The sequence below is a fragment of the Eubalaena glacialis genome, chromosome 19 (assembly GCF_028564815.1).
Source record: "Eubalaena glacialis isolate mEubGla1 chromosome 19, mEubGla1.1.hap2.+ XY, whole genome shotgun sequence".
NCBI classification, from domain to species: domain Eukaryota; kingdom Metazoa; phylum Chordata; class Mammalia; order Artiodactyla; family Balaenidae; genus Eubalaena; species Eubalaena glacialis.
The window spans coordinates 63,344,273-63,367,700 of NC_083734.1; the positions used below are offsets into that span (position 1 = coordinate 63,344,273).

General features: G+C 53.3%; 1 protein-coding gene across 2 annotated transcripts in view; it reads left to right on the top strand.

Moving 5' to 3' along the window:
• PRKCA (protein kinase C alpha) overlaps positions 1-23,428 on the top strand; it is a 360,902-nt gene that overhangs the window by 322,043 nt on the left and 15,431 nt on the right. For both annotated transcript variants that reach the window (XM_061175760.1, XM_061175761.1), the window contains 3 exons: positions 15,700-15,780; positions 20,196-20,303; positions 21,166-21,306. In XM_061175760.1, the coding sequence (XP_061031743.1) occupies positions 15,700-15,780; positions 20,196-20,303; positions 21,166-21,306 (330 nt within the window). The remainder of the gene's footprint in view (positions 1-15,699; positions 15,781-20,195; positions 20,304-21,165; positions 21,307-23,428) is intronic.

Below are 23,428 nucleotides of genomic sequence, written 5' to 3' on the forward strand. Positions count from 1 at the left end.
ACACCCACCAGTTGCTGTCAAAGCTTGGTGACAGGGAATGGCAGCAGTCTGAGGGGTAAAGGTGGCTTTGAACTTCATCAAGACCAGGTCCCTGCTGATCAGACAGATAGCTTCCTGTGTTCAGTGACACCTCAGCCGTCTGACATCACCAGGAGTGACAGCGTTCCACATAGATGAAATTGTCCAAATAATTGAAGTTTGTTACCTTTTTTTTCAAGGTTCCTCGCGGTGCTAATTTCATATGGCTGCTATAACAACCGCCAGCTTAGTGGATTAAAACAGTGCAAATTTATTATCTTACGGTTCTGGAGGTCAGAAGCCCAGAGCAGTCTCACTGGGCTAGCGCCAGACTGCCGGCAGGGCTGCACACCCTCCAGCAGCTCTGGGGGGAATCTGTGCCTTGTCCAGCCTCTGGGGTTTGTCTGCAGCCCTCAGCTCATGGGCCTTCCTCCATCTTCTGTGCCAGAAGCGTAGCATCTTATAATCTCTCTCCCTCTCCTAAGGACCTTTGGGATTAATGGGGCTCACCCAGATAATCCAGGGTCATCTCCCCATCTCAAGGGGAGATGCCCTGTCGGTCGCAAGGCAAGTTGGTCCTTCGTTCACTTGACTCACTTGCCACATTGGATTCTGAGCCTCTTGCAGTCTTCCAGAAGCGTGTCCTAGAAGACCCTGGCCATTGCTGTCTCCCTGGTCACTTTTTTGGGCCAACAGAGACTAGGTTGGCCTGGAAAAGACCCTTTGAACTGAGAAGTTGTTTGCCATTTAGGAGATCGCACCTGTATGGGGCTGGCCATGTCATGCTAAGAACCTGAGGACGTGGTATCAGAGAGAGGGATGCTGGGAACATCCATCAGAGAGAGGGATGCTGGGAACATCCGTCAGAGAGAGGGATGCTGGGAACACCATCAGGGAGAGGGATGCTGGGAACATCCATCAGGGAGAGGGATGCTGGGAACACCATCAGGGAGAGGGATGCTGGGAACATCCATCAGGGAGAGGGATGCTGGGAACACCATCAGGGAGAGGGATGCTGGGAACATCCATCAGGGAGAGGGATGCTGGGAACATCCATCAGAGAGAGGGATGCTGGGAACATCCATCAGGGAAAGGGATGCTGGGAACATCCATCGGGGAGAGGGATGCTGGGAACATCCATCGGGGAGAGGGATGCTGGGAACATCCATCGGGGAGAGGGATGCTGGGAACACCATCAGGGAGAGGGATGCTGGGAACATCCATCAGAGAGAGGGATGCTGGGAACATCCATCAGAGAGAGGGATGCTGGGAACATCCATCAGAGAGAAGGGTGCTGGGAACATCCATCAGAGAGAAGGGTGCTGGGAACAGGCTGTCAAAGAGGGCTTTATGGAAAACCAGCTTTGGGCCTCTTAATACACACTGGATCACACGTTCTGGCTCTGGATACCCTCAGGTTCTGTAAGCCTTCATTCCTCTCTTTATACCCGCTGTGCAAGCAATCAAGGAGCACCTGCCATCTATTGAGTGTCCACTGTGTGCTGGGCACCTTCTGTACTTCCTTCTCATCACAAACCCTGTAGAGGAACGGGCCAGCAGGCCTCTCTTTCAGATGAGTGTCCGAGGCAGTCAGGAACAGCCTGGGGCCACGTTTGCTAAAAATGCTGGAATCCAGCTGCCTCCCCAGGCTCAGGCTGCCTGCAGACCTTCGCACTGCCCACCACTCTGAGCCACTCAAACCCGGGGCAGTTTGTGTGTCCAGAGAGCATCCTGCACGCTTTTTGTAGCAAGCGTGGCATCGTGGGGACACAGAAAGAGAGCACACGGGGCCTTGCCCTGGAAGTGCTTCCCGTCTAGAGGAGGTGACGCAAACAGGAACCAAAATCTATACCTAGATGCCGGTTGACTTTCAATGAACAATAATCTGCGCTCCTTTGGGAGCTCCGTCAGGAATAACTTTTGGTTGTTTAGCCTTTTGCTAGCATTCTCTTCATAAGGGTCCAGGAATTTGGCATATTTCACCCAAGGAATCATTGCAGGGTAGAGAAAAGACCATCTAGGTTCCAAGTTTCTGAATTTGCTCCGAGGTGAAAATAATCCTGTCCTCTGTGTAAAGCTTTCTGTCAGGCAAAGGCAAAATAATTATCTTAGGTGGCATTTTCCTAAATAGGCAAAGTGGAGGCTTGAATATTTATGGCTGTTTGTTAAAAGCCTTGAAATGGATTGATACTGTAGCATCTCCTTAACCGGTAAAGATGAGCAAAGGCAGAAAATGTCACTAACACGCAAGTTTGGCGCCGAGATGGACGCTGGGAAAGGGGCACCGACCAGGAACTAATCCCTGAAGCCGACGTGAAGGGGACTCTTTGCTTTGACATAGAAAGGATCCTTCGAGGCCAGCGAGAGAGTCCTTGAGGCTTCACCTGGGTTTCATCCCCCATCTGAAAGTCAGCTATTCCGGGCGAGCGAGATCCAGTCGCAAGGCAGGTATCTGCCGCAGCCGAGTGGCAGCCTGGACGCTAGCATCGCCCGCCCTTTCCTGGGAGAGCGAGGCAGCGGTAGGGGCGAAGCTCTTGGAAAGTGCACCACGTGGACCCCTCGCTCTCGGCCTGGTCGTGCCGGGGGGTGTAGCCCACACGCAGAGGGCGTCACCCGCAGTGTGGGCAGTGCCTGTTGCAGACTGAGCCCTCGGAACGCAGCTTCCGCTTGGTCACGCCTGATGCACGAGCAGAGGTTGTGCCACTTGGTAGGAGACAGAGGTGGGATTTGCAGCCGAGGCATTCCGACCCCAAAGCCCGTGTATCCTGTGCACGTATCACAGCACCTCCAGGGAGACGAGAAGACTTGCCCGAGTGAAAGCAGTGAGAAACGAGCACTGACGTGTTATAGACCACTTCTTCTTTAACGCCCGAGGGGTCTGAGTCGTGACCAGACCTTTCCGTCTCTGGGGCAGCGAGTCAGGATTGTGGTCCAGCTGCCCATCCTGGGCAGACCTCTCAGAAGCCGGGGTGAGCCAGCAGCTCTAAGCCCGTCCCCCTCAGGTGCTCACCGAGGGTCCACCAAGCGCCCCCTGCCAGGAGGGTCAGGGGCTGGAAGCAGGAGCGGGCCACTGCAGCCCAGGGGAGCTTGGAGATACGGGCGAGACCGTGTCCCCGGGTGACGACAGACGGCCCTCCAGCCCGGGACAACCCCAGGGGGGAAGCCTGCGGGTCCCCCCGCCACCAGCTGCCCGCAGGCAGACGCGCACACTTGCCGTCCGTGTTGGGCTGGATGCGTTCGGAGAGCTGGAGACCCGTCCCGGGGGTCCCGGCCTCTCCTTTCAGCCCTGCGAGAAGGCCGGCACGGGATTGCCCGTGACGACAGCCAGAAGTCTGCATTTTTATGTAAAATATGCCTAATTCTTCTCTCCTTCCGTCTACCTGGACCCTCCTTTCCCGGGGACCAGCCTGCTCCCTCCTTCTCCTCCTTGAAGCCTTAGCGCAAGTGTCACCTCCGGGAGGTCACCTTTCCCGGCCACCCTGGTTCAGGGGGCAAACCTCCAGCCATGTCCCTGGTCCCCTTCCGCGGTGCACGTCCCCCTCGGATAGACCACGTCGCGTGCTCACGTGTTTACTTCTTTCTTTGTCTCCCGCTGAGCTCCAGGCAGCAGGACCCTTGGCTTTTGTTCACGAGTGGGCCGCTACCCCGGGGGCAGGAGGGATGTGGGATGGGTGGGGGGGTGAGGGGCAGGCGTAGCGAGCTGTGTGTCTGGCCATGGCCATGGCGGGGCAGATGGGCCGGGGCACAGGGCCGAGGCTCCGGCACTGAGGGGTCGGGAGCTCCGGGGCTGGAACCCAAGACTGATGGCAGGTGACAGAGCGTGTAGGGGCAGGGGTGTGGCCCCGTGCCCCCCCTTACCCACCGCCGGGGATCCCCAAGCGTCCAAGGTAGAGGGAAGTCAGCTCAGGACCCGAGGGGCCAGAATACCGACGTCCCCGGAGCGTCTCCTGGCCTCTGGGGAAAGGGTTGTAGAGAGGGGCAGAGAATAAAAAAGGATCTAAAAGTCAAATGAGAAAAGACCTCATTTGGTGCACACAGCCGGGCAGCCAGGCAGTAAATTAGCCCCTGCCAAGCTGGGAAGAAATGGGGAAACGAGATAGAAAGAAGCCAGTGAGTGCAGCAGCGGCCCCTCTGAGATCAGCGCCTCTGAGCCGCTGACCCCAACCCAACCCAGGCGGGCAGCCGCGGAGAAAGCCCTTGATTAAAGAAAGAGAACGATAAACCAGAAGACGCTTTCTTTCTATCAAAGGCCAACTTCCCTCTGCGTCAGGTCACGGTCCAATGACTCCAGCGTCACAGAGAAGATGAAGCAGCCGCTTTCCCCCCAAGAAACGTTTAAAGAGCCCAGGCCAGGCATTCTGGGGGGGAGTTCTTCCTTAAATTATATAACTCTTCTCAGATCTTTTTGAGGAATGATGTTGGTTTTATTATCTCATATATTTGATTGTCTGCCTGCGGCTCTTTATCTGTCTCATAATTTTCGTGGCATCAGACTTTAATGAGTTCAGCCTGTTCTCTGGAGCATTTGACCCCTTCTGGGATATTGTGGTCCATGAGACAACCCCAGTCTGTTCCTCCCCTCCCCCTCCCAGTCCTCCCTCCACAGATGACCAGCTCCTGGTGACTTAGCTGCCCCTTGATGGATGCCCGCTGCGTGTGAGACCCAGGCAAGGGCACCTCATCGACGTGAGTCTGTTTAATCCTTCAGTCGGGTCTGCAAAGTCAGTGTTATTGGCCCTGTTTTCCAGATGATGAACCCAAGGGGCAGAGATTCGTTCATTTTTCCCGTGCCCCAGATGCAGGGCAGGCCTGGGCTCTGAACCCGGGGCTGATCAGCTTCTCCCTGCAGCAGCTGTGGTCCGGGGAGGAGGGCTACCCAGGGACTGACCACCTCCCTCCGGGGGTGCAAGTGAGCCTCCCTCCATCCCGTCCCCGTCTTTGTTTTCCAAGCACCAATGACGCCCTGATAAGTCTTTACTCCAGGAATTCCATGGCTGCATGAGTTGGCCCTTCAGTTGGGGATTTGTTTAAATCGTGTAAAAATGGGTCAGAGATCACTGAATTCCTTTTCACCTTGCTGTGGGGAGGAGGGGGTGGGAGTCTGGACGGAGATGACCAACCTGCTCTCATTGCCGGTGTGGACCACGCACTTGCCCCTGTTACCTCGTTTCATTCTAACAGCAGTCCTTGGGTGAGTGGCGTTATCCCTGTTCTCCAGACAAGGAAGAGGAGTCGTGGGGAGGAGAGGAGCCCTGTGCAGGGCTCGTAGACAGCAGGTGGCGGGGCCGGGACCCCGGGCTGCCTGCCCCAAAGTGCAGGCCTGTGGCCCTCATGCCTCAGTATCCCCTTCCACACGCGTCTGTGAAGACCCACCAGACTGAATTCCGGAAAATCTTTTTATCCCAGCCGATTAAGGTCTTACAGGCACAAAATGTGTTCCTGACGCCCAGTTCGTTCCTTCACTGCACGAGCGGTTATCTTGTTCAGACTCACGGTGGGCAGGTCTTGAAGAGCTCCCTGCTCAGCAGAGGAGGCCTGAGACAAGGGGGCTCCAAAGGGGGCGCGGAGCAGTGAATCCGGCCCCGCTCCCCGCCGCCTGCCACCGCAGCCTAGACCAGTGACCAGGGCCACAGTGGCCGAGCTTGAGAACCGCTCGAGGAGAGACTAGAGGCTGATGGTGGCGCGTTCGATTCCGGATTAATTCAGCTCGACTCTACCTTAGCCCCACGCAGACGTGATGTTTCCGAGAAGGAAAGACTTCCTGTTTGATTTCAGGTGGCTTTTCCTTTATCGTTGTGTAGTCAGCTCTGGCTATAGTTCTGCTCTTTTAAGAACTTGGGGTGACGTCTGTGAAATGGGGATACGACTTTGAGGATGAAGTCTTGCCCGTAAGAAGCCTGGCCTGCCTCCAGGGAAGGGCTGCATACATTCACGTCTGTTATGTGACAGTTGTTTCAACTTGCTGCTGCTGTGTGACCACCCAAGACTTAACGGCTTAAAACCACAGCCACATTATCGCTGGGATTCTGCCCGGCATGTGCCGGCCGCCGTGGCCCTGCTGGGCCCTGGAGGGTGGTCCACGGGGGCCCCGGGCTGCTGGCTCTTGGCCGAGACCCACGGGTCCTCCTCTCTGTGTTCTGTCCTCCGTGAGATTTCTCCTCATTCAGTAGTGTATCCGGAGCGTCTCGCCACGGTGACTCCCAAGAGGGTACAACACTGAGGCCCCCCAAAAAGTGGAGGCCCCTTAAGCTTCACCTAGAACTTGATTACTGTGTCATTCCCACCACCTTCTCCAGGTCGGAGCAAGTCCACAGCCAGCCTGGCGTCTAGGGGAGGTGATGTAAGTACTAAATCCTGGTGGGAGGCGTGGCGCTGTCACGCCGCAGGGGCCATGCAGGATGGGGGCGGGGGGCACTGTGGCCGTCTTTGGGGCCAGTCCCCTGCACAGCTGGCTTTGAGCTCTGTGTGGCCAGCGGAGAATCCTCAGCACAGCACCCCGCAGGGGCAGGTCTCAGAAGCGCCGAGGACCCAGGCAGGAGGGGCCCCTGCCCTGGGTTACAGAGCCGGGCTCAGCTAGAGAGTAAGTGTTTCAGCCTTTGCCTTCATTTAGATTTTAGATTTCTCCAGTTTGAGCAGCTGTTCCTGCCTGAAGGCTCCAAAGACTGACAGTCTTTGTTACATGTTTTCTTTCGCATTCAGGAAACTTAAAACCATGCTTAGCTCCTAGGCTGTACCCGGCAGGGTCAGGCTGGATTTGGGCTGCAGGCTGAAGTTTGCGCCCCCAACGTTACAGGGCTCTCGTCGGGCGTCCCCAGCCTGAGCCCTCCTCACGGGCTTGGGGTCTGTAGGGTCAAAGGGACGTGCCCACCTGGGGTCTGAGAAGTCCTTCCCAGGACCTGTGCAGCCTCTGATCGGCCCGCGGAGTGCCGCCCTCCTGGCGCAGACACGCCTGCGTCCGACGGGCAGGTGGGACAGAGCTGGGACGTGCGGGAGGCTCATCGTGGCCGTGGTGGAGGGGGGCGGCAAGAGCAGTCAAGCGGGCCACGCCTCCACGTCCGGGGGGCCGTCTCAGGGGCCCCTGAATCCTCCAGTCGAACCTGGCCTTCCGGTTGTTGGGAAGAATTACAGGTGGAATCATGTTCCCCCGAATTTGGTGTGTTGAAGGTGACGCCAGTGTGACTGTCTATAGGGGCAGGGCTTTCCAGGAGGTGATCACAGCCAGATGAGGCCACTAGGGTGGGGCCCCCTCAGAGAGCACTGAGGTTTTCATGAGAGACACCAGGAGGGCAGCGCACAGAGGACAGACCGGCGAGAGCACAGCGAGGAGGCCGCTGCCCTCGCCGGAAAGCAGCCCCGCCGGCACCTTGGCCGTGCACCTCGACTCTCCAGAACCGTGAGAAGTAGACGTCTGTTGTTGAAGCCGTGCTGTCACAGCAGCCCGGGCAGAGCGCTAGGGGAGTCCGCGTGCAAGGTGGTAGGAGAGAACAGCTAGTTAATACTGCCAGCTCAGTTTGTAGCGCATGTATTTAGGCGGATGGTCTGTGGCCTCTGTCCCTGTGGCCCCAGCGCCCCAGGCCCGTACGGAGTCTGGGTCTCGGCCACAGGTAAATGACGCTGTAAACCAGGATGCGTTTTACCTACTCACAATCAGCACCATCATCTCTCACCAAGCAGAACAGGAAGGAGGGGCGGGTAAAGGTCCCAGGGGTCGGGGCAGTTCCTCAGATGTCCTCACCCCACTCCTGTCCTGCTCACATAGAGCGGGCACCGTGACAGGGTCGAGTCCTGGTTCTGCCTCCACTCCCGCGGTGTCACTGCCACCCCCGTGGGAGACGGGCACCGTGCCCAGTGCAGTGTGGCTTAGGTGGGGCTAAAACTTGGCCCCTGTTACTGTGGGTATCATATTCTTAGTGTATCTCGCTATTAAGGAGGTTCTTGAAAATATCAGGTTGGCAGAAGAGAATCCAAAGAGGTGTTTAGTTTTTTTGTTTTTTGGGGGTTTTTTTTTGGTGTAACAAGAAATTATGGAAGTTAGTTCGGCCTTGGGCTGAAGAGGTTGGGTGACCCAGGTCAACTGGGATAGTGTTTTCCCAGCCCTGGTCGTTTCATGGTCACCTTCCTGACTTATTCCTTGACAAGCAGATGTTACCGAGGAGCTAGGGGAAGATTAGCCCAAGTAAGAGATTAGAGCTTTTGCACAAAGCCTTGAAATGGGAATGCTTTCTCCCTGTGTAACTCCATGTTGTTGATGCCTCATCTGAGGACCACAGACAACTCGCTAGCGCACATCCCAGAATCAGACAAACACCAGGTGCGGGGGGCATCTTTCTGCCTGATCAGAAGTCTGGCAGGCGATTCAGAATTTTACTCGTGGCTCTTTCAGAATTATTAGCACAGCCACCGTGGCAGAGAGTTCGGCAGTGTCTTACGAAGCTAAACATGGTCTTTACCAAATGATCCAACAGTCATGCTCCTGAGTATTTACCCAAATGAATTGAAAACTTATGTCCACACAGAAACCTGCACAAGTGTTATAGCAGCTTTAGTCATAATTGCCAAATCTTGGAAGCCACCAAGATGTCCTTCAGTAGGTGAGTGAACAAATAAACTGTGATACGTCTAGACAATGGAATATTATTCAACACTAGAAAGAAATGAGCTCTCAAGCCATGGAGGAAACCTCGGTGTGCATGACTAAGTGAAAGAAGCCAGTCTGAAAACACTGCACACTGTAAGAGCCCGACTGTTGACATTCTGGAAGAGGCAAAACTAGGAAGACAATAAAACAAATTGGTAATTGCCGGGGCTGGGGGAGGGCCATGTAGGCAGAGCGCAGAGCATTTTGAGGGCAGTGAAACTGTTATGTACGATAACAGTACAGTGGTGGGTACATGTCATGATACATTTTCAAAAACCCATAGACTGTACAGCACCAGGAATGAACCCTGATGTAAACCCTGGGCTTTGGGTGATAACGATGTATCCATGCAGGTTCAGCGATTGTAACTAAGATACTGCCTCGGTGTGTTGAACTTGGCGGGGGGCGGGGTATATGGGAACTCCGCAGATTCCACTCAATTTTGCTCTGAACCTAAAACTTCTCTTTAAAGCAGTTTATGAATACAAAAAAAAAAAAAAGAAGAAGAAGAAGAAATGCAGCCTGGGTGGCCTTTCCCTTCCAAACAAAGGTCCAGGATAGAACTGGGAATGGGGCCTGTAATCACCAGGCTTTGAAAGCTCTGCTTTTGCCATCCCCTCCTCCCTCGCTCTCTTTTTCCTTCCTTGCTTCCTTCCTTTTCCTCTTCTGTGTTAATTGCTATTTAAAGCCAGGGTCAGTCGTTGCAAACCCTCTTTGTGCCACGTGATCCCCTTCAGGTCCTCGGGTATCAGGGAGGCAGAGGGGTGGTTACTGTAACTGGACCTTAAAGCACTTGTGTTGCCTTTAGAGACGTCGTTTTCTGTTCACCCCAGTCCTGGCCACCGTGTTCATCTAAACGGGAAATATGTAGTGCAGACTCCAAACTTTCCATTCTCATCTTGTGCCAGAATTCTGTTATATTATGCATTTTGTCCAGAGCTTCCAAATATTGCAGGTATTTCTCATGTGATGTACTAAGATCCTCGACGTGTAAGGTATCACGTTTTAGTGTATTTATCCATTTTCGTGTCGTAATCCCTGTGCCTCGCAGGGTGCCCGGCCCCAAGAAACGCACGATTCGCCCAAACGGTGGCAGTGAGGGAAGGGGCAGGGGAGGGTGTGTTAATACCACAGAGAAGAGAAACCGGAAGTTTTGCTGCTCTGGTCAAAATTCATTCGGTTGCATGAGAGGGGGATTTTTTAATCTGTTTTATTCACTTCTGTGCCCTGTGCCTGGAACAGCGTCCGGCACGTAGGCAGATGATATTTGCTGAAAGAATGAACAGAAGGTTCATCGTTGACAGAATTCCCAGGTGCTGACAATCATTTCAGAGTATTTAATACATGTTATTAATCCAGCCTCTCATCCAAAATGTTTCCTTCGTCTTCCTGTGAGCCTGGGTTAGTTCATTGCCTTGAGTCCCTTTCACCTGCCTGCCGTGCCCGGGGCCCTTCCTGCTCCTGACGTGAGACCCTGTGGAGTTATGCATATTCAACTCACCTGTAAACACGCGTTTCTATACATACCGCGTACTTGCCAGTACGTGGGGTGCTGGGGTTCCAGTATCACAGATGAAACGGAAGCTCAGAGAGGCCAAGCGCCTTGCCCAAGGTCACACAGCTCCCGCGTGGCCGAGCTGGGCTCCGGCAGTCAGGTTCGGAGCTTTCTTGCCGCACTCTGCGTCCTGCAGTGCTCTGGGCTGGGAGGCACTGCCCCAAAGTGGTTTGACTGGGAGCATCTTGGCTGAGAGCTGGGGATGCCTCGTCCATACCCTGCCCCCGATGTGCTTCCTGTTCCCCACGCTCTGGTCCAAGCCTGGCGCTGCAGGAGGTGGACACAGCTGGGAGACCTTGCCGCCCACCCAGCGACCTTCCAGCAAGCCTCTCGGCTTCCTTCTCAGAACGCGGAGGATGCTTTTCCGAACCGTCTCGAAGGCCCACATGCAGCCTTAGCAATCCAGCAGTCTGACGAGCATTTTGCATTTTGCATTTTGCGCTCAGGAGGTCGGTGGTGTCCGCGGAGCAGGCTTGCACCAGATCCGCTGGCTTCTCCAGCCTGACCTTAGGGAGAGTCTGCCGTGCGGGGTGCTCGGGAGGGCGGCCCGGCCCCTGGGGGGAGAGCCTGGGGTCGAGTGGGGGCAGATAAGCAGCCTCGGTGTAGCTCACGTGGCAGAGGCTTCGGGGTCTGCGTGGCCCTGGTCTGTGGGCCCCGGAGCAGGGAGCTGGGGAGACGCTGAGTGAGCTCAGGGCCCTGCAGCGGTGAGAACACAACACCCGGAAAGCACCCCCAGGCACGTCGTCTTTCTTTCCAGATGGCACTGTTTCAGCCAGTCAGCATTTCCGCCGGGTCCGTGAGGAAGGCCTCCAGTGTCCCATGTTCTAGCCTGGGGGATTTATGATGTTTTTCCAAACAACCATAAGTTTCCCATTAAAATACTTTTATCGTTGATAAAAGGAAGAAATGATAGGCTTTGTTTCCCTGAGACAGTCAGAGGACTTGAGCGTGTTTTATGGGTAAAGGCCAGCGTTCTTTTGTGCCGCAGCCTGGCAAGGGCGGTCGACAGTCGGGCTGTTTATTCTAGCACGGGCACTGGGGGGTCGGCCAGGACACACGGCGGGAGCGTGAGGCAGAGACCAGGAAGTGTGGCCAAGGACAGGCGCGCGAGTCCCCGGGACTCTGGGAGATGAGCCTTCGGGGCCAGACTTGCTGATTCACGTGGGCACCTTAGCCATTTGGACCCTGTTAAGCATTTGAACCCTCTTTTGGCAAGAGTCCCCCCAACTGGGCCAGTTCCCGCCCTAGCGTCTAGGGAGCCACACTGACTCAAGAGCGGATGAACCTTCAGTTCAGAAAAATGGTCCAGATCGTGGAGGCCAAGGCCAGATGTCCAGGGCTCAAATGCCAGCTTTGCCGCCTCTGGCTGTGGAGCCTTGGGCAGGCTACTTAACGTCCTTGTGCCTCGTTTCCTCGTCTCTGAACTCGGACGCTCCTACCGCCAGGGTCCCGTGAGGGCCCCCCGAGCTAACAAAGACCCTGGCACCTGGTGGAAGTCCGGGTGGGGACATTGGCTCCAGTCCTTGTTGCTGTCGTCAGTAGCATCTGAAGCCTCACCACGCTGCCCCCCGAGTTCTCCAGAAAAGCTTCGGAAGCCCCGTCCGCTTTGGGAGGCCTTGGAGTGTGTAGCCCTGCAGAGGGTGGAAGGGTGGGTGGCCCTGGAGCGACGTCCTTCCAGCTGCTGTGGGCCTTTGGCCTCGTAAGAGGCGAGAGGCTGCCCCCCACCCCCTGCCCAGGTCCTGTACCCAGGCTGGAAGGAGGCCACTCACACCCCGCTGTACAAGACAGGCAGCCACTTGTAGCATCCTGACAGACCCCAGGCACCTGGCTCAGGGAATTATAATCATGATGATCGTAGTAACAAGAAGCAGTGAAACTGGATGACAGTGGCCCCCCGGGGGTTCTGTCTCTGGCTTCCCCGTGCTGGTGCTGCAGGGAAGGTTGCCAGCCCCAGCCCCTCCAGCCGAGCCTGCCTCTCCTTTTGTGAGTTTCTCTGCGGTGGGAACCATGTCACCGGGGCAGCCCCTCGCCGGGGGGCTGCAGGGGGACAGGCATCGCCCGGGCTTGGCTGCCAGCTTCCAAGTGCCAGAGACATACCTGCTCCCGTGTCCGTCGGGGACAGACCCAAGACAGCCTTCCGTCCGTTCTGTGGTCCCTGAGCTGCATCTTCAGCCCAAAGCTGGCCACCTAGGCCAACAGGAGCCGGGGAACTCAGTCTAGACCAGCCCTGAACAGTAGAAATAAAAGGCAAGCCCAAACTGCATTTAAGCAGCCACATTTTTTAAAAACTTAAAAAAGAAACAGATGAAATTAATTTTAATATCTGATTTAACCCGGTATATCCAAAATGAAAAATTAGCCATGAGATATTCTGCATTTTGGGGTACTAAGTCCTCAGAATCGGATGTGTATTTTACACCCAAAGCATTTCATGCCCGTTTGCGCTGGCTGCGTGTCAGAGGCTTGTAGCCGCGCGTGGCTCAGTGGCTCCCGTATGGGACGGTGCAGGTCTACACAGCTCACAGGGGACAGTGTCACCAGCATCCTAAATCCTGTGCTTCTAAATGTTCGGATCTTCAGTGGGGCTCTCTCTTCAACACTGCTTCCCCTTTGCAGTGAGGTTTGGAGTAATTTGGAGGTATTTGTTAACAGCAGCTGGTCGTCGAGGGGAAGTACTCTTCGTGCTGAACATGCGTTTGCAGTGGTGGGGTTGCCCCCATCTCTTGTAGCTTAGACCTGTGAACCGTCTCATTTCATTCAGGGCGTGAGCCAGGGGTGACAGACTGTGAACGTCTCCAGGAGAAAATGCTCCAGCTGAATCCTAACCCCCGTCCTATTTTTAACAATTAAAGGCAAAACCTTGTAAGCTCAGTGCAGGGTGAGCTGGCTGGCTCCAGGGGCTGACCAATGCCATCGCCCAGAAAACAAGCCATTGGCATTCAGCCTCCTGCTGTCCTAAGCCTTGGAGGAAGCATCAGGTGTTATCAGCACAAGTCAGAAGAGCTTAATGGACCCTGAGAAGCAAGTTGGACCAAAGCTGACAAAGAGTCAAAACAAATGAACAAACAAAAACTTCCCCTGGGCCTGGCTTTCAGGGTTTGTGAATCATTCTGACCAGAATCAGGGTTTCCACACCCTTGACTTCGGACAGTTCTCCAAGTGGGTGGCGTCTTCCAGCACCCAAGCAGAGGGGTCTGGCCGGTAAGACTGCTCAAGTATGTGTAGAAATAGAGTCTGGAATAAAGCGTGGTCTCCCTCATCCAGCCCCCACTGTTCTTCAGCCTCGTAATTCGCACAGCAGTGCGAGGCCTCATCTCAGCCTGTGTTCAAAACAAGCGGAAACTAAAATAGGTGAACAACAGAGTTTTACTGTAGAGCACAGAGACCTATATTCAATATCCTATAATAAGCTGTAACGGAAAAGATTTTTTTTAAAAGAATATAGATATATACATGTATATATGTATAACCAAATCACTTTGCTGTACACCTGAAACTAACACAATACTGTAAATCAACTACACTCCAATATAAAAAAAATTTTTAAAAACCCACTAACACACTGATTAATGAGAACAGATTGCAGGACCTGGTTTTAATATAGTTACAAGAACAAATTTTACTCAAGTGCTTTTGAAATATAGTTACGACAACTGAAGTGATGATTTCAAATCTCGTTAAACTAATTCTCAAAGCCCTTTGATTCATATTTTATTAATCCCAGTACGAGTGAGTCCATGTATCTGAAAGCCATAAACTGTAGTTTTAAAACATACATGTCAGTTTTCAGAGCACCACTTATTACCTGATTGGCTTCGGGCGCGTTCCATAAACTTCTTGCATCTCAGTTCTGTCCCCTAAAAAATGAGAAGAAGAAGAATTTCTGGCTCATCGGGTTACACACAGTGTGTGCAGCGTTATCTGATACATAGTAGGTGCTTGGTGGGTGTGTCTTTCCTCTCCCAAAGCGGATTTCTGTTGTTCTTCTACTTGTTCAAGTCCGGCTTTGATGCAGTCATTTCCCGTCTGGGGACTGCCGTGGCCGCCACCATTTCATGTCATTAGGGAATAAATTAGAGGCTCATTTTGGTAGGGTTTTTTGTGCTTCTTATGTTTTCAGAAAAGAGCAAAGGTAGTCTTCAAAAGAAATTAAGGCCTCTTTGTAGGTTCCTTTGGTTATCATTTTCTTGCCAAGGAAACGAGCTACAAAGCTGCCAGATTCAAACGTGCGCCCCCTTGTTCCTGCCCACACCGGGGTAAGTCGGAGCGTGCATTGCTCGTGCCATGGGGAGAAATACTAGGAACATGTTGAAGGAATGGGGGTGGGCAGACGCACAGGAGGTTAGCTGATGTCCTAGGACGTTTAATGAGACGTAGGGGCCGTTTGGAAGATACCCTAGAACACCCCAAAGTCCAGTTTTTCTGCAGAATGGCCGGTGGTTGTGCTGAGTATCTGTTAGTTACGTCCTGGCCTCGAATCCCGGGACAGATCCACGGGTCTGGAAAGTGTGTGCCTTTGGCACACAGCCTACCTGGGACGCAGCCGCCGTGTTGTGATAAGTCACGCCTCTCTTAGATATCCGAGTCAGTATTACCCCCTTCCACGGGGGGCAGGGGGGAAGGTGTAGAGCCACCCTAGCACATCTGGGAGTCCCTGGGCCCATCCCCAGCTGCAGACAACTCGTTTCATCGATTCCTCCCCCCGCCCCGATTTTACTGACGTATCTAAACCAAATCTAAGATATCATGTCATTTCACCCCTAAATACTTCATCTCTCACGCCCGTCACTCGTGCATACACTCCCCTCTAACTGAAAAGGACACTTTGTAACTAATCATCCAACTGTTTATCCCACATGATGATATTAGGAACAATTCCCACAACGTCATCTAATTCAAGACCGTATTTTAATTTTCCCAATTTCTTTCTACGTTTGGGTGGTTTGAATCAAGATTCAGACAAGGTCCACATCTTACACTTGATTACTGCATTTTTTGTCTCTTTCAAAAACATTTAAAAACGTCAGTCCTTCAGCAGATGCCCTTGGGCCTGTTGTGCCGCACAAGGAAACTAGCGTTTTTCCTTTAGTCCTTCCTCCTCCTCCTCATCATCCTTCAGCAAAATTCTGTAACCTAGTTTGATCGTCTTGTTTATCAGACCTTTGCTCTGAATGACCTCTGGCTTTTCCCACAAATGAAATCCACCTCAGTGCCCAAATCTTTTTCACCCAAGAAGATAATTACATCTACCTTCCAACAGTGCCGTGGCATCTCCCGGTGGATTCAGAAGAGGAATTCCAAAATCGTGGGGCGAGAGTTCTCTGTGTGTCTGATTCGAAGGGTCTCCTTCAAAACCCAGCGACAAATGTTACCATCACCTCGTTTGCATGAACGGAGTGTGTAAATGCCTACACGCTTGACTTCCCTGTTCCAACACAGGCTTCCTGATTGGCCGCTAAATGTAGTTGACGTGTTTGTTTTCACACAGATAATCGCGTATCAGCCGTACGGGAGATCCGTGGATTGGTGGGCCTTCGGCGTCCTGTTGTACGAAATGCTGGCCGGGCAGGTAACGTCCCCATGCGCTTGTGCTTGTGTGTTGCCACGTAGCATGAAGGCTTCAGCGCCGTGGGGACCGCGAGAGCAGGACCTGGCCGTGTGCAATGGCTCATGCTGGTCTGACTCCCCTGATCCTGGTGCAAGAGGGAGAAATTGTACAGAAATTATCTTCTAGTCCTAAAAACCCAAATTGAAAGCTACACCCTGGAGTGTAAACAATACAGCTTTTGCATCACCCGCAAAAGGTCCCTGCACGTTGAGGACAATGGTGACCTTTTGTTTTCGGTGTCTCAGCCCTGGGCTGGGATTGGGCTTCACTGCACGTTTCTCTGCAGAAATCACCCCGGCCGCTCCCGTGTGTAGAGCCGGTATTATTGTAAAGGAAGAAGTTAGTTAAACTGGAAGGAGTGTTTTAATAGCTTCTCCCGTCTGCCCTTATCTCTCCCTGGGCAACTCATTGTAATTTTCACAAAAGCCCAGCGAGGCTGAACTTCCAGTTAAGAAAAGGCAGATTAGGTTTCTCTTGGCTGTGTGACATGTGTCGGGTAACCAAGGGCATCGCTGCCTAATGTGGCACTTTCTAAGGTGGTGGCCTTAGTATCTGTATTACTAGGGTAAGTCACACTCGCTGCTGTTGACAAACAGCTCCCATCCCCAAATCTCAGTGGATTAAGAATGACAGCGGTGCAGTTCACACATTTCAGATCTCTGCCATTGTACCTACTAATGATTCTGTCGTGGGCAGCTTTTATTAACTCTCAGCCCTCAAGTGTGCCAGGGAGTGTGCCCCTCTGTAGCCAAGAGCCTTTGTAAGAGAGAACGGAAAGAAACACCCGCGTCGAATAGCAGAGCTGCCCCCAAAGAAATCTTTGCATCTTTGTTCCTGGGGAAAAGTCAGCCTTTCTGACACGTTACATCCATTGACTCCTTCCTGATTCATTCAGTGCATGCTTACTGAATGTGCGTGGGGGTGGCTGTGAGCAGCACAGACAGAGACCCTTCCCTTCAGTAAGGTCGCAGTCCAGAGAAAGACAGCGGACAGGCAGATAAGGAAATGATGGGCGGCCCCTCCTCGGCATCCTTGGGAACGGGTTCCAGGACTCCCACGGGGTCAACCAGAGTCCTTGGAGGCTCAAGTCCCTTGTGTAAAATGGTGTGGTAATTGCGTATAACCCAGGCACATCCTCCCGTACACTTGACATCATCTTGCTGTTACTCAATATACCTAACACAACACAAATGCTATGTACCTAGTTGTAATTGCAATATAAATGTTATCTAAGTATTTGTTGGTATGTGGCAAATTCAAGTTTTGCTTTTTATTTATTTATTTTATATTTACTTTTGGCCACACCGCACGGCTTGTGGGATCTTAGTTCCCCGACCAGGGATCGATCCTGGGCCCTTGGCAGTGAAAGCGTGGAGTCCTAACCACTGGACCACCAGGGAATTCCCAAGTTTTGCTTTTTAAAACGTTTTGGACTTTGATTTCATTTTTGATGTGCAGTTGGTGGACCATAATAGTGATAAGTTAAGAAGAAAAGTAACAAAGCAGAAGAACACAGAGTGTTGGGGGAGGGTTGAAATTTTAGCTCGGATCCCAGAGAGGGCCTCACATAGAAGATAAAGTTAAGACCAGAAGGAAGTGAGAGGATGTCCACGTGCACATCCGGGGGGAGGAGCATTCCAGACAGAGGGAACAGCCAGTGCAAAGGCCCTGGGGTGGGAGTGTGTAGCTTTACACTTAAGGAACGGAGAGGAAGCCCCCCACGTGGCTGGAGTGGAGTGAGCTAGAGACGGAGTAGGAAGCTGAGATCAGAGAGGAAGAGAGGGCACCAGGCCCCGGGCCGTGGAGACCATCGCGAGACCATTGGCTTTCCCTCTGGGCTGGGAGACCCCCATGGTCTCTCCTTTCTCTCTTTCATTGTGTCTTACATCCTATAGATACTAAAGTTGTCTTTTAAGTATTAAAAGATAAGAGGTTCCACCTATATGTGGTCTTTATTTCTCAATGGTGTTGAGACTTGATATTTAAAAAGTGGTTTGTGTATTATTTATTTAGGTTTCTTCCCCCAAGGAACCATTCTTCTTAAGGCTATATACCTCCGTGTGCAAACACAGAAAAGCCAGTTCCGTAGAACCATTGTCAGCGAGACAGCCGCTGGCAGAACACAGATCGCTTGCACCTTAAGTTAATTTCCCCTCCTTGGCATTTTGACAGTAAAATTTGACTGAATTGTTTGCCCCTGTGGGAGCTGTCTGTTCGCAAAGGCACAGAAAGCTGAGTTCCCCTCGAGACCCCACTCAAACGTTCTGACTCTGGAGTCCAGGAAACAAGCCCTGCTTTCATTCAGAGTCACACTTGCGTAGGCCCACAAAGGCAGTTGGTGGGTGGAAGTGGTCCGGATCCATTTCCAGATGTGGCGCATGTCACAGGACAGAAGAGGGGCTGACTCTTTATTGGCCCGGGGAGACTAGGATTTCTGCACACGGGCCTGCAGCCAGCTCCGCCCCACCATCCTCCCTCTCCAGGCCTCTGGGGACTTCCTTCCCCGGGGAGAGCTTGGGAAACACCGCTCTCCTGCAGGGACGTCCCCTTTGGGGTGCATGTTGAATTCCTGCCTCATTTGCAGACTGTCCCTGAGGCCTTGGACTTGAAGATTCCCACACCCAGTGGCTCCAAAACATTGGGCACATTTTCGTTATTTCCCCGCCAGCTTCTCAGAGTCACCGAGCCTGCCTGATGTGAGCCCTTAAAGTTTCCATCATCTGTTGGAAATGGTGACACTCTTTAAATACGGCATTTGAAAAGCAGCCCACATTCGGATGCAGTGTCGGGTCCAGCTGCTGTTCCTCTAACTCTCCACTGTGCCTGCCACAAACACGGGGTTTTCATTTCAGAACCCCCTTCTTAGTCCTGCTGACTCTTCAATGCAAATTTAAACATATTCTTGGGCCGTGACTCAGCCCAGAAAGGATAATGAAGGCTCTGCTCAGATCACCTCCCCCCCAAGCTACAGGGAATGGATGTCGTTATTGAAAAGGGAGATTAATTATCAACTTGTTGATGGGGTTGAGGTCTAAATTTATCCTCTTTAATCACAGAGGGCTGAAGATGAGCAGGGAAAAGAAGACAGTTTATTGCAATTTTCTTCTCATTTGGTTTATTTACTGTCAGCAGGCAGGGGGACAGTTGAGTCTAAAACAGCCTGAGTCTTTCTTCAGTTCCTGGATTGCTTGACAAATGTGATTACTTTCGAGCATAAATAGTGTTTACCCGGCCGCCTAATGAGCATCTTGCTTCTCAGAGCGTCCCGGGCATCCATCATAAAGGGCCCAGCCCTCTCCTCTTTATGTGCCTTCCCGCCAGGGTCATTTATGCTTGGTCTTCATTCCTGGTGACTCGGTAATGAGTCCATTATCCCAGAACTTCAGCTGGAATTGTCCCTGGGTACTCCCCCCCTACCCCACATCAGTGATCTGCACATGCCCATGGCAGGGCCCCCGTGACCACTGACTAGTAAGTGATTCCGGAATCATTCTGGGAAGCGTGAACCATCACCCCTCACTTGCCTATTTAAAATCCACAAATTACATATCGCCAGGGAGAGCACTCCCCGTTCAGAAATTTTTTACACCAAGCCAGGCCTTTAGTTAACAGGTAGCTTAGCTTGAAACAGTGAGTCCAGATCTGTAGAAATCTAAAAATGGTCACGAGGATGGGGGAAAGAGGGAAGGGAAGCCATCCAAAATGGTCCTGTACTCGAGGACTGCATCGCACATCACCCCTGGGTCCCCAGGCTCAGCCGCTGGGGAGGAAGATGCATGTGACTGTAACTCTCCACCGTTGACCTGCCTGCAACAGGACAGAGAGGTGCCCAGGGGACGCTAAGCCCCCGTCACCGCCACCGTGCCGGCGGCAGGCCCCCGACAGAGCAGAGGGCCCGGGTGTGGATTCCCGGGCCTGGGGAGAGCCCTCTTTGCCCGTGTTCTGCGTCCCCTTCACCCCAGGTTCAGAACCCAAAGGCATCCGCCTTCTCCAGCCTCCCACACCTTCTGAACGCAAGGCTATCTGTAACCTCACTTGATCGTAGTGAGATTTTTTAACACATAATTACAAGATTGATGGGTTAATTGTAATTTATTTGCAAATCCTTAAAAACACTACTCAAAAACATTTTCCCTGGCGATTGTTTGGGGTCGCCCAGAGCAAGGCAAGGGACAGAGGAGAAAATGAAAAGCACACCCGACCGCCAACCTAATTGAAGACAGCCCGCGAGGTAATCGAGCCAAGTCTGCAGCCTGCCACGTGCATGCGGGAGAAGCCCACTCTGTTTCCCGGTGCCGAGTTGGGTGTGCAGGCGCCACGGTGAGGTGAGGAGTTACTCAGCCTAGACACCCCCATCTCCCTCTTTTCCGGAACAGCCTCCGTTTGACGGCGAGGATGAGGACGAACTGTTTCAGTCCATCATGGAGCACAACGTCTCATACCCGAAGTCCTTGTCCAAGGAGGCTGTTTCCATCTGCAAAGGGGTAGGTAGACTTGGGTTCCTCTGTTGGCCGTGGACCGAGAGGGTCCGTTGGAGAGATGCCATCCAGACGCTTCTAAGAGACACGGTGGGGGGACCACATGCCCGCGCCACTGGGTGTGCGGTTAACTCGTCACCTTTCTTGTGACGGCATTGGCTTTTCCGAACCGTGAGTCTTTGAGAGTATCTTGGTCCGGGCAGTAAATAGACACGTGATGCTATTATATAGCATCCTATGTGACACTGGCCTGTGATACTTCTGGCACACACAGTTCTTAGTGATAGCGTGCCTTTTTATGTATGTGTTCTTAATGCTTATACAGAATGGCAGCTTCTAAAACAGTGTATAAAGACGGCTATTTAAATTCTTCTTGTGTTTGGCTGTGGGTCCAGATTGCTTCCCCATCTCCTTATCACAAAAATCACTGTAGAAAGGCCCCCACGTGTCCCCACTGTGTGAGTTGGCATCACTCAGAGCATCCTGAGACGTGGTCCGGGCATCCCTGCCGTCAGGGCTGGGGGCAGAGCAGCAAGAGGGCAGGCGCTGGGCCTGGCGTTCCCTTTTTCCCCTGGTTTTTGAGGGGGTCTTTCTGTTTCTCTTTTTTTTCAGCTTTATTGAGGTGTAATTGACAAATAAAATGGTAACATATTTAAAGCACACACTGTGATGATTTGATGTATGTGTACAGTGTGAAAGGACTCCCACAGTTGAGTTAATACCTCGGTCACCTCACATCACCTTTTTTTTTTGGTGAGAGCGCCTCTGTCTGCGGTCAGCGGACGCAGCTGTACGATCCAGGACTGTCAGCCACAGGCGCCAGGTTACCGAGCTCCACGTGAGAGCTCTCTCCCCTCCCGCTTTCTAGCTGATGACCAAACACCCCGGCAAGCGGCTGGGCTGCGGGCCCGAGGGAGAGCGGGACGTGCGGGAACACACCTTCTTCCGGAGGATCGACTGGGAGAAGCTGGAGAACAGGGAGATCCAGCCGCCCTTCAAGCCCAAAGTGGTGAGTCGGGGCCGCGGCCGCTCCCTGAGCCCTGTTTCCCCGGATCCCGGGGGGTTTGTCGGCAGAGAGGGGGCTGCTGACCGCCGGCCTCTGCGGGCCCCAGCCTGGCTCTCGCTCGCAAGGTCTGAGCTGACCTTGAGCGTCAGGGGAGCCTGTGGCACCCACGCCCCCCAGAAGGCAGCAGAGTCCCCCGGACAACACGAGGACCAGGGCAGGTCAGTTTCGGGGCCCGGGCCTCGTGCGCCCCGCATTCCTTGCGCTGAGTCCTCGGCTGGACCCCCGTCCGCTGCGGCTCTCCTGGCTTGGCCTCGCCCGACGGGAGCCCTGCAGCCTAACCGGGTCTCAGCTGGCCCCCCAGCGGCCTGGATGCGGTTCCCATGCCGGCCAGCCCTGCCGTGAGGGCTGTGTGCCCGCTGTCATCGCTGGCACTGCTGCCTTTGTTCAGACGCATCCTGCCTGACTCCCTGGAGACTCCCATTTGTTTGGGTTTTTTTTTTTTTTGCATTTATTTGGCAAACACTACGCCCCAGGCCCTCCCTGCTCTCAGTGCTTTACAAATTCGTTCATTTAGCCCTCACAGCGATCCTGTGAGGGGGCTACAGTTGTCCCCAGTTTACAGTTGAGAACTCTGTGGCACAGAGAGGCTGAGTCACTTGCGGGAGGACACACAGCTGGTAGGTGGTGGAACCAGGGTGCAGGTGTTGTGGCCCGGGATCCTTTCCCCATTGCACAGTGGCTCGTCTTCACGTTTATGCCTCTGGAGATAAACCGAGAGTCTGTAAGACGTCTGCCCCCTCGCTCACCCCACCTGCGGCCCTGCCGTACCTCCCAGGAAGTCCCGCTTTGCCCCGCACCCCATTTCTGAGGGCCGGGTGGATCCATGCCTTCCAGCTCTGCCCTGTCTCGGCCAGGATGGGGTGGGCTCCTGAGAGCGCTGGGTGGCAGCTTTGCACCACAGTCAGCTTCAGAAGCATCCCCCATGGTGACTCGGCCCAAATCTGTCTCGTCTGACAGGTGCCCCGTGAGCTGGCCAAGGGGACCCTCCCGGGGCTCTAGGGTACCGGCCTGGGCGACTCATGGTTTTATTCTTAGAGCAGCAACTTTCTCATCCAATATGCTTATGTGGCCTCTCTTCCAAGAATAAAACTGCTGGTGGTGAGCCCACGGATTTTATTTTTCCAAGATACTTTTAGCACAAACTGAAGAAAACCTAAAATTAATCAGGTCAGTTGACTTCCTCCTGAGTTGGCGTTTCAAGGAGGGCCCTTAATGTCTCAGCTGCGCTGTGTTCTCTGCAGCCAGTTCTGGGCACTGAGTCAGGAGGCTGTCCTAGGAGAGGATGCCGGCCCTCCAGGTTACAAAACCTGGTTTTAAGAGGGAGGAAGATGAAGACAGTAATAAACGGCACTGCCGGCGGTCTCAGAGGAATATTGTTAGGGACTTTCTTTCTTCCCTTTCATATCTCTTTAGCCTTCTTAAGTTAAGTATGAACGGTATACAGTAGCAGCCTACACACAGCTTAGTTTCTGTACAGGAACAACGTAGAGACGCACGCTGACCCTGCCCTGCCTGTCGAGCAAAACGCAGCTACTTGTCAGTCACGTTCCAGAAGGAGACTCCATGCGGCGAAGTCAGCCATGATACATCCATCTTCCTTTTCTGTTTATTCCCACCTCACTGGCAGAAGCTGTGTCTTCGCATAGCTTCCCACCTATGGCTACAGTGGCCCTGAACTCAGATGGAGGGAAGCCAGAGGGTCCTTGGCTCTGACAGCCAAGAATGCACCGTTCCCCGTGGGCCACAGAACTCACTGGACGCGTGGTCACAGCCCGTGGCAGGCAGTCGAGCCGGGAGCCGGGGCGGGGGCGGGAAGTGTATTTATTTATTCCTGGAACGCTGCTGCTGTCTGGTCATTGCTTAACCGAGTGCTGGTTAAATTTTAAAAAAAGAATAAACTGCCTCTGGCTGTGAAGAAACAGCCCCCGAACTCACAAACAGACGTGGAAATCATGGACCGAGGCCCTAAAACGGACGGATTCGTGTGAAGGGCCTGTCCGGTGAGAGCTCATCTACTCGCAGTGAGACGGCCCAGGCAGAAACCCACGTCGTGCCGGGGAGTCTG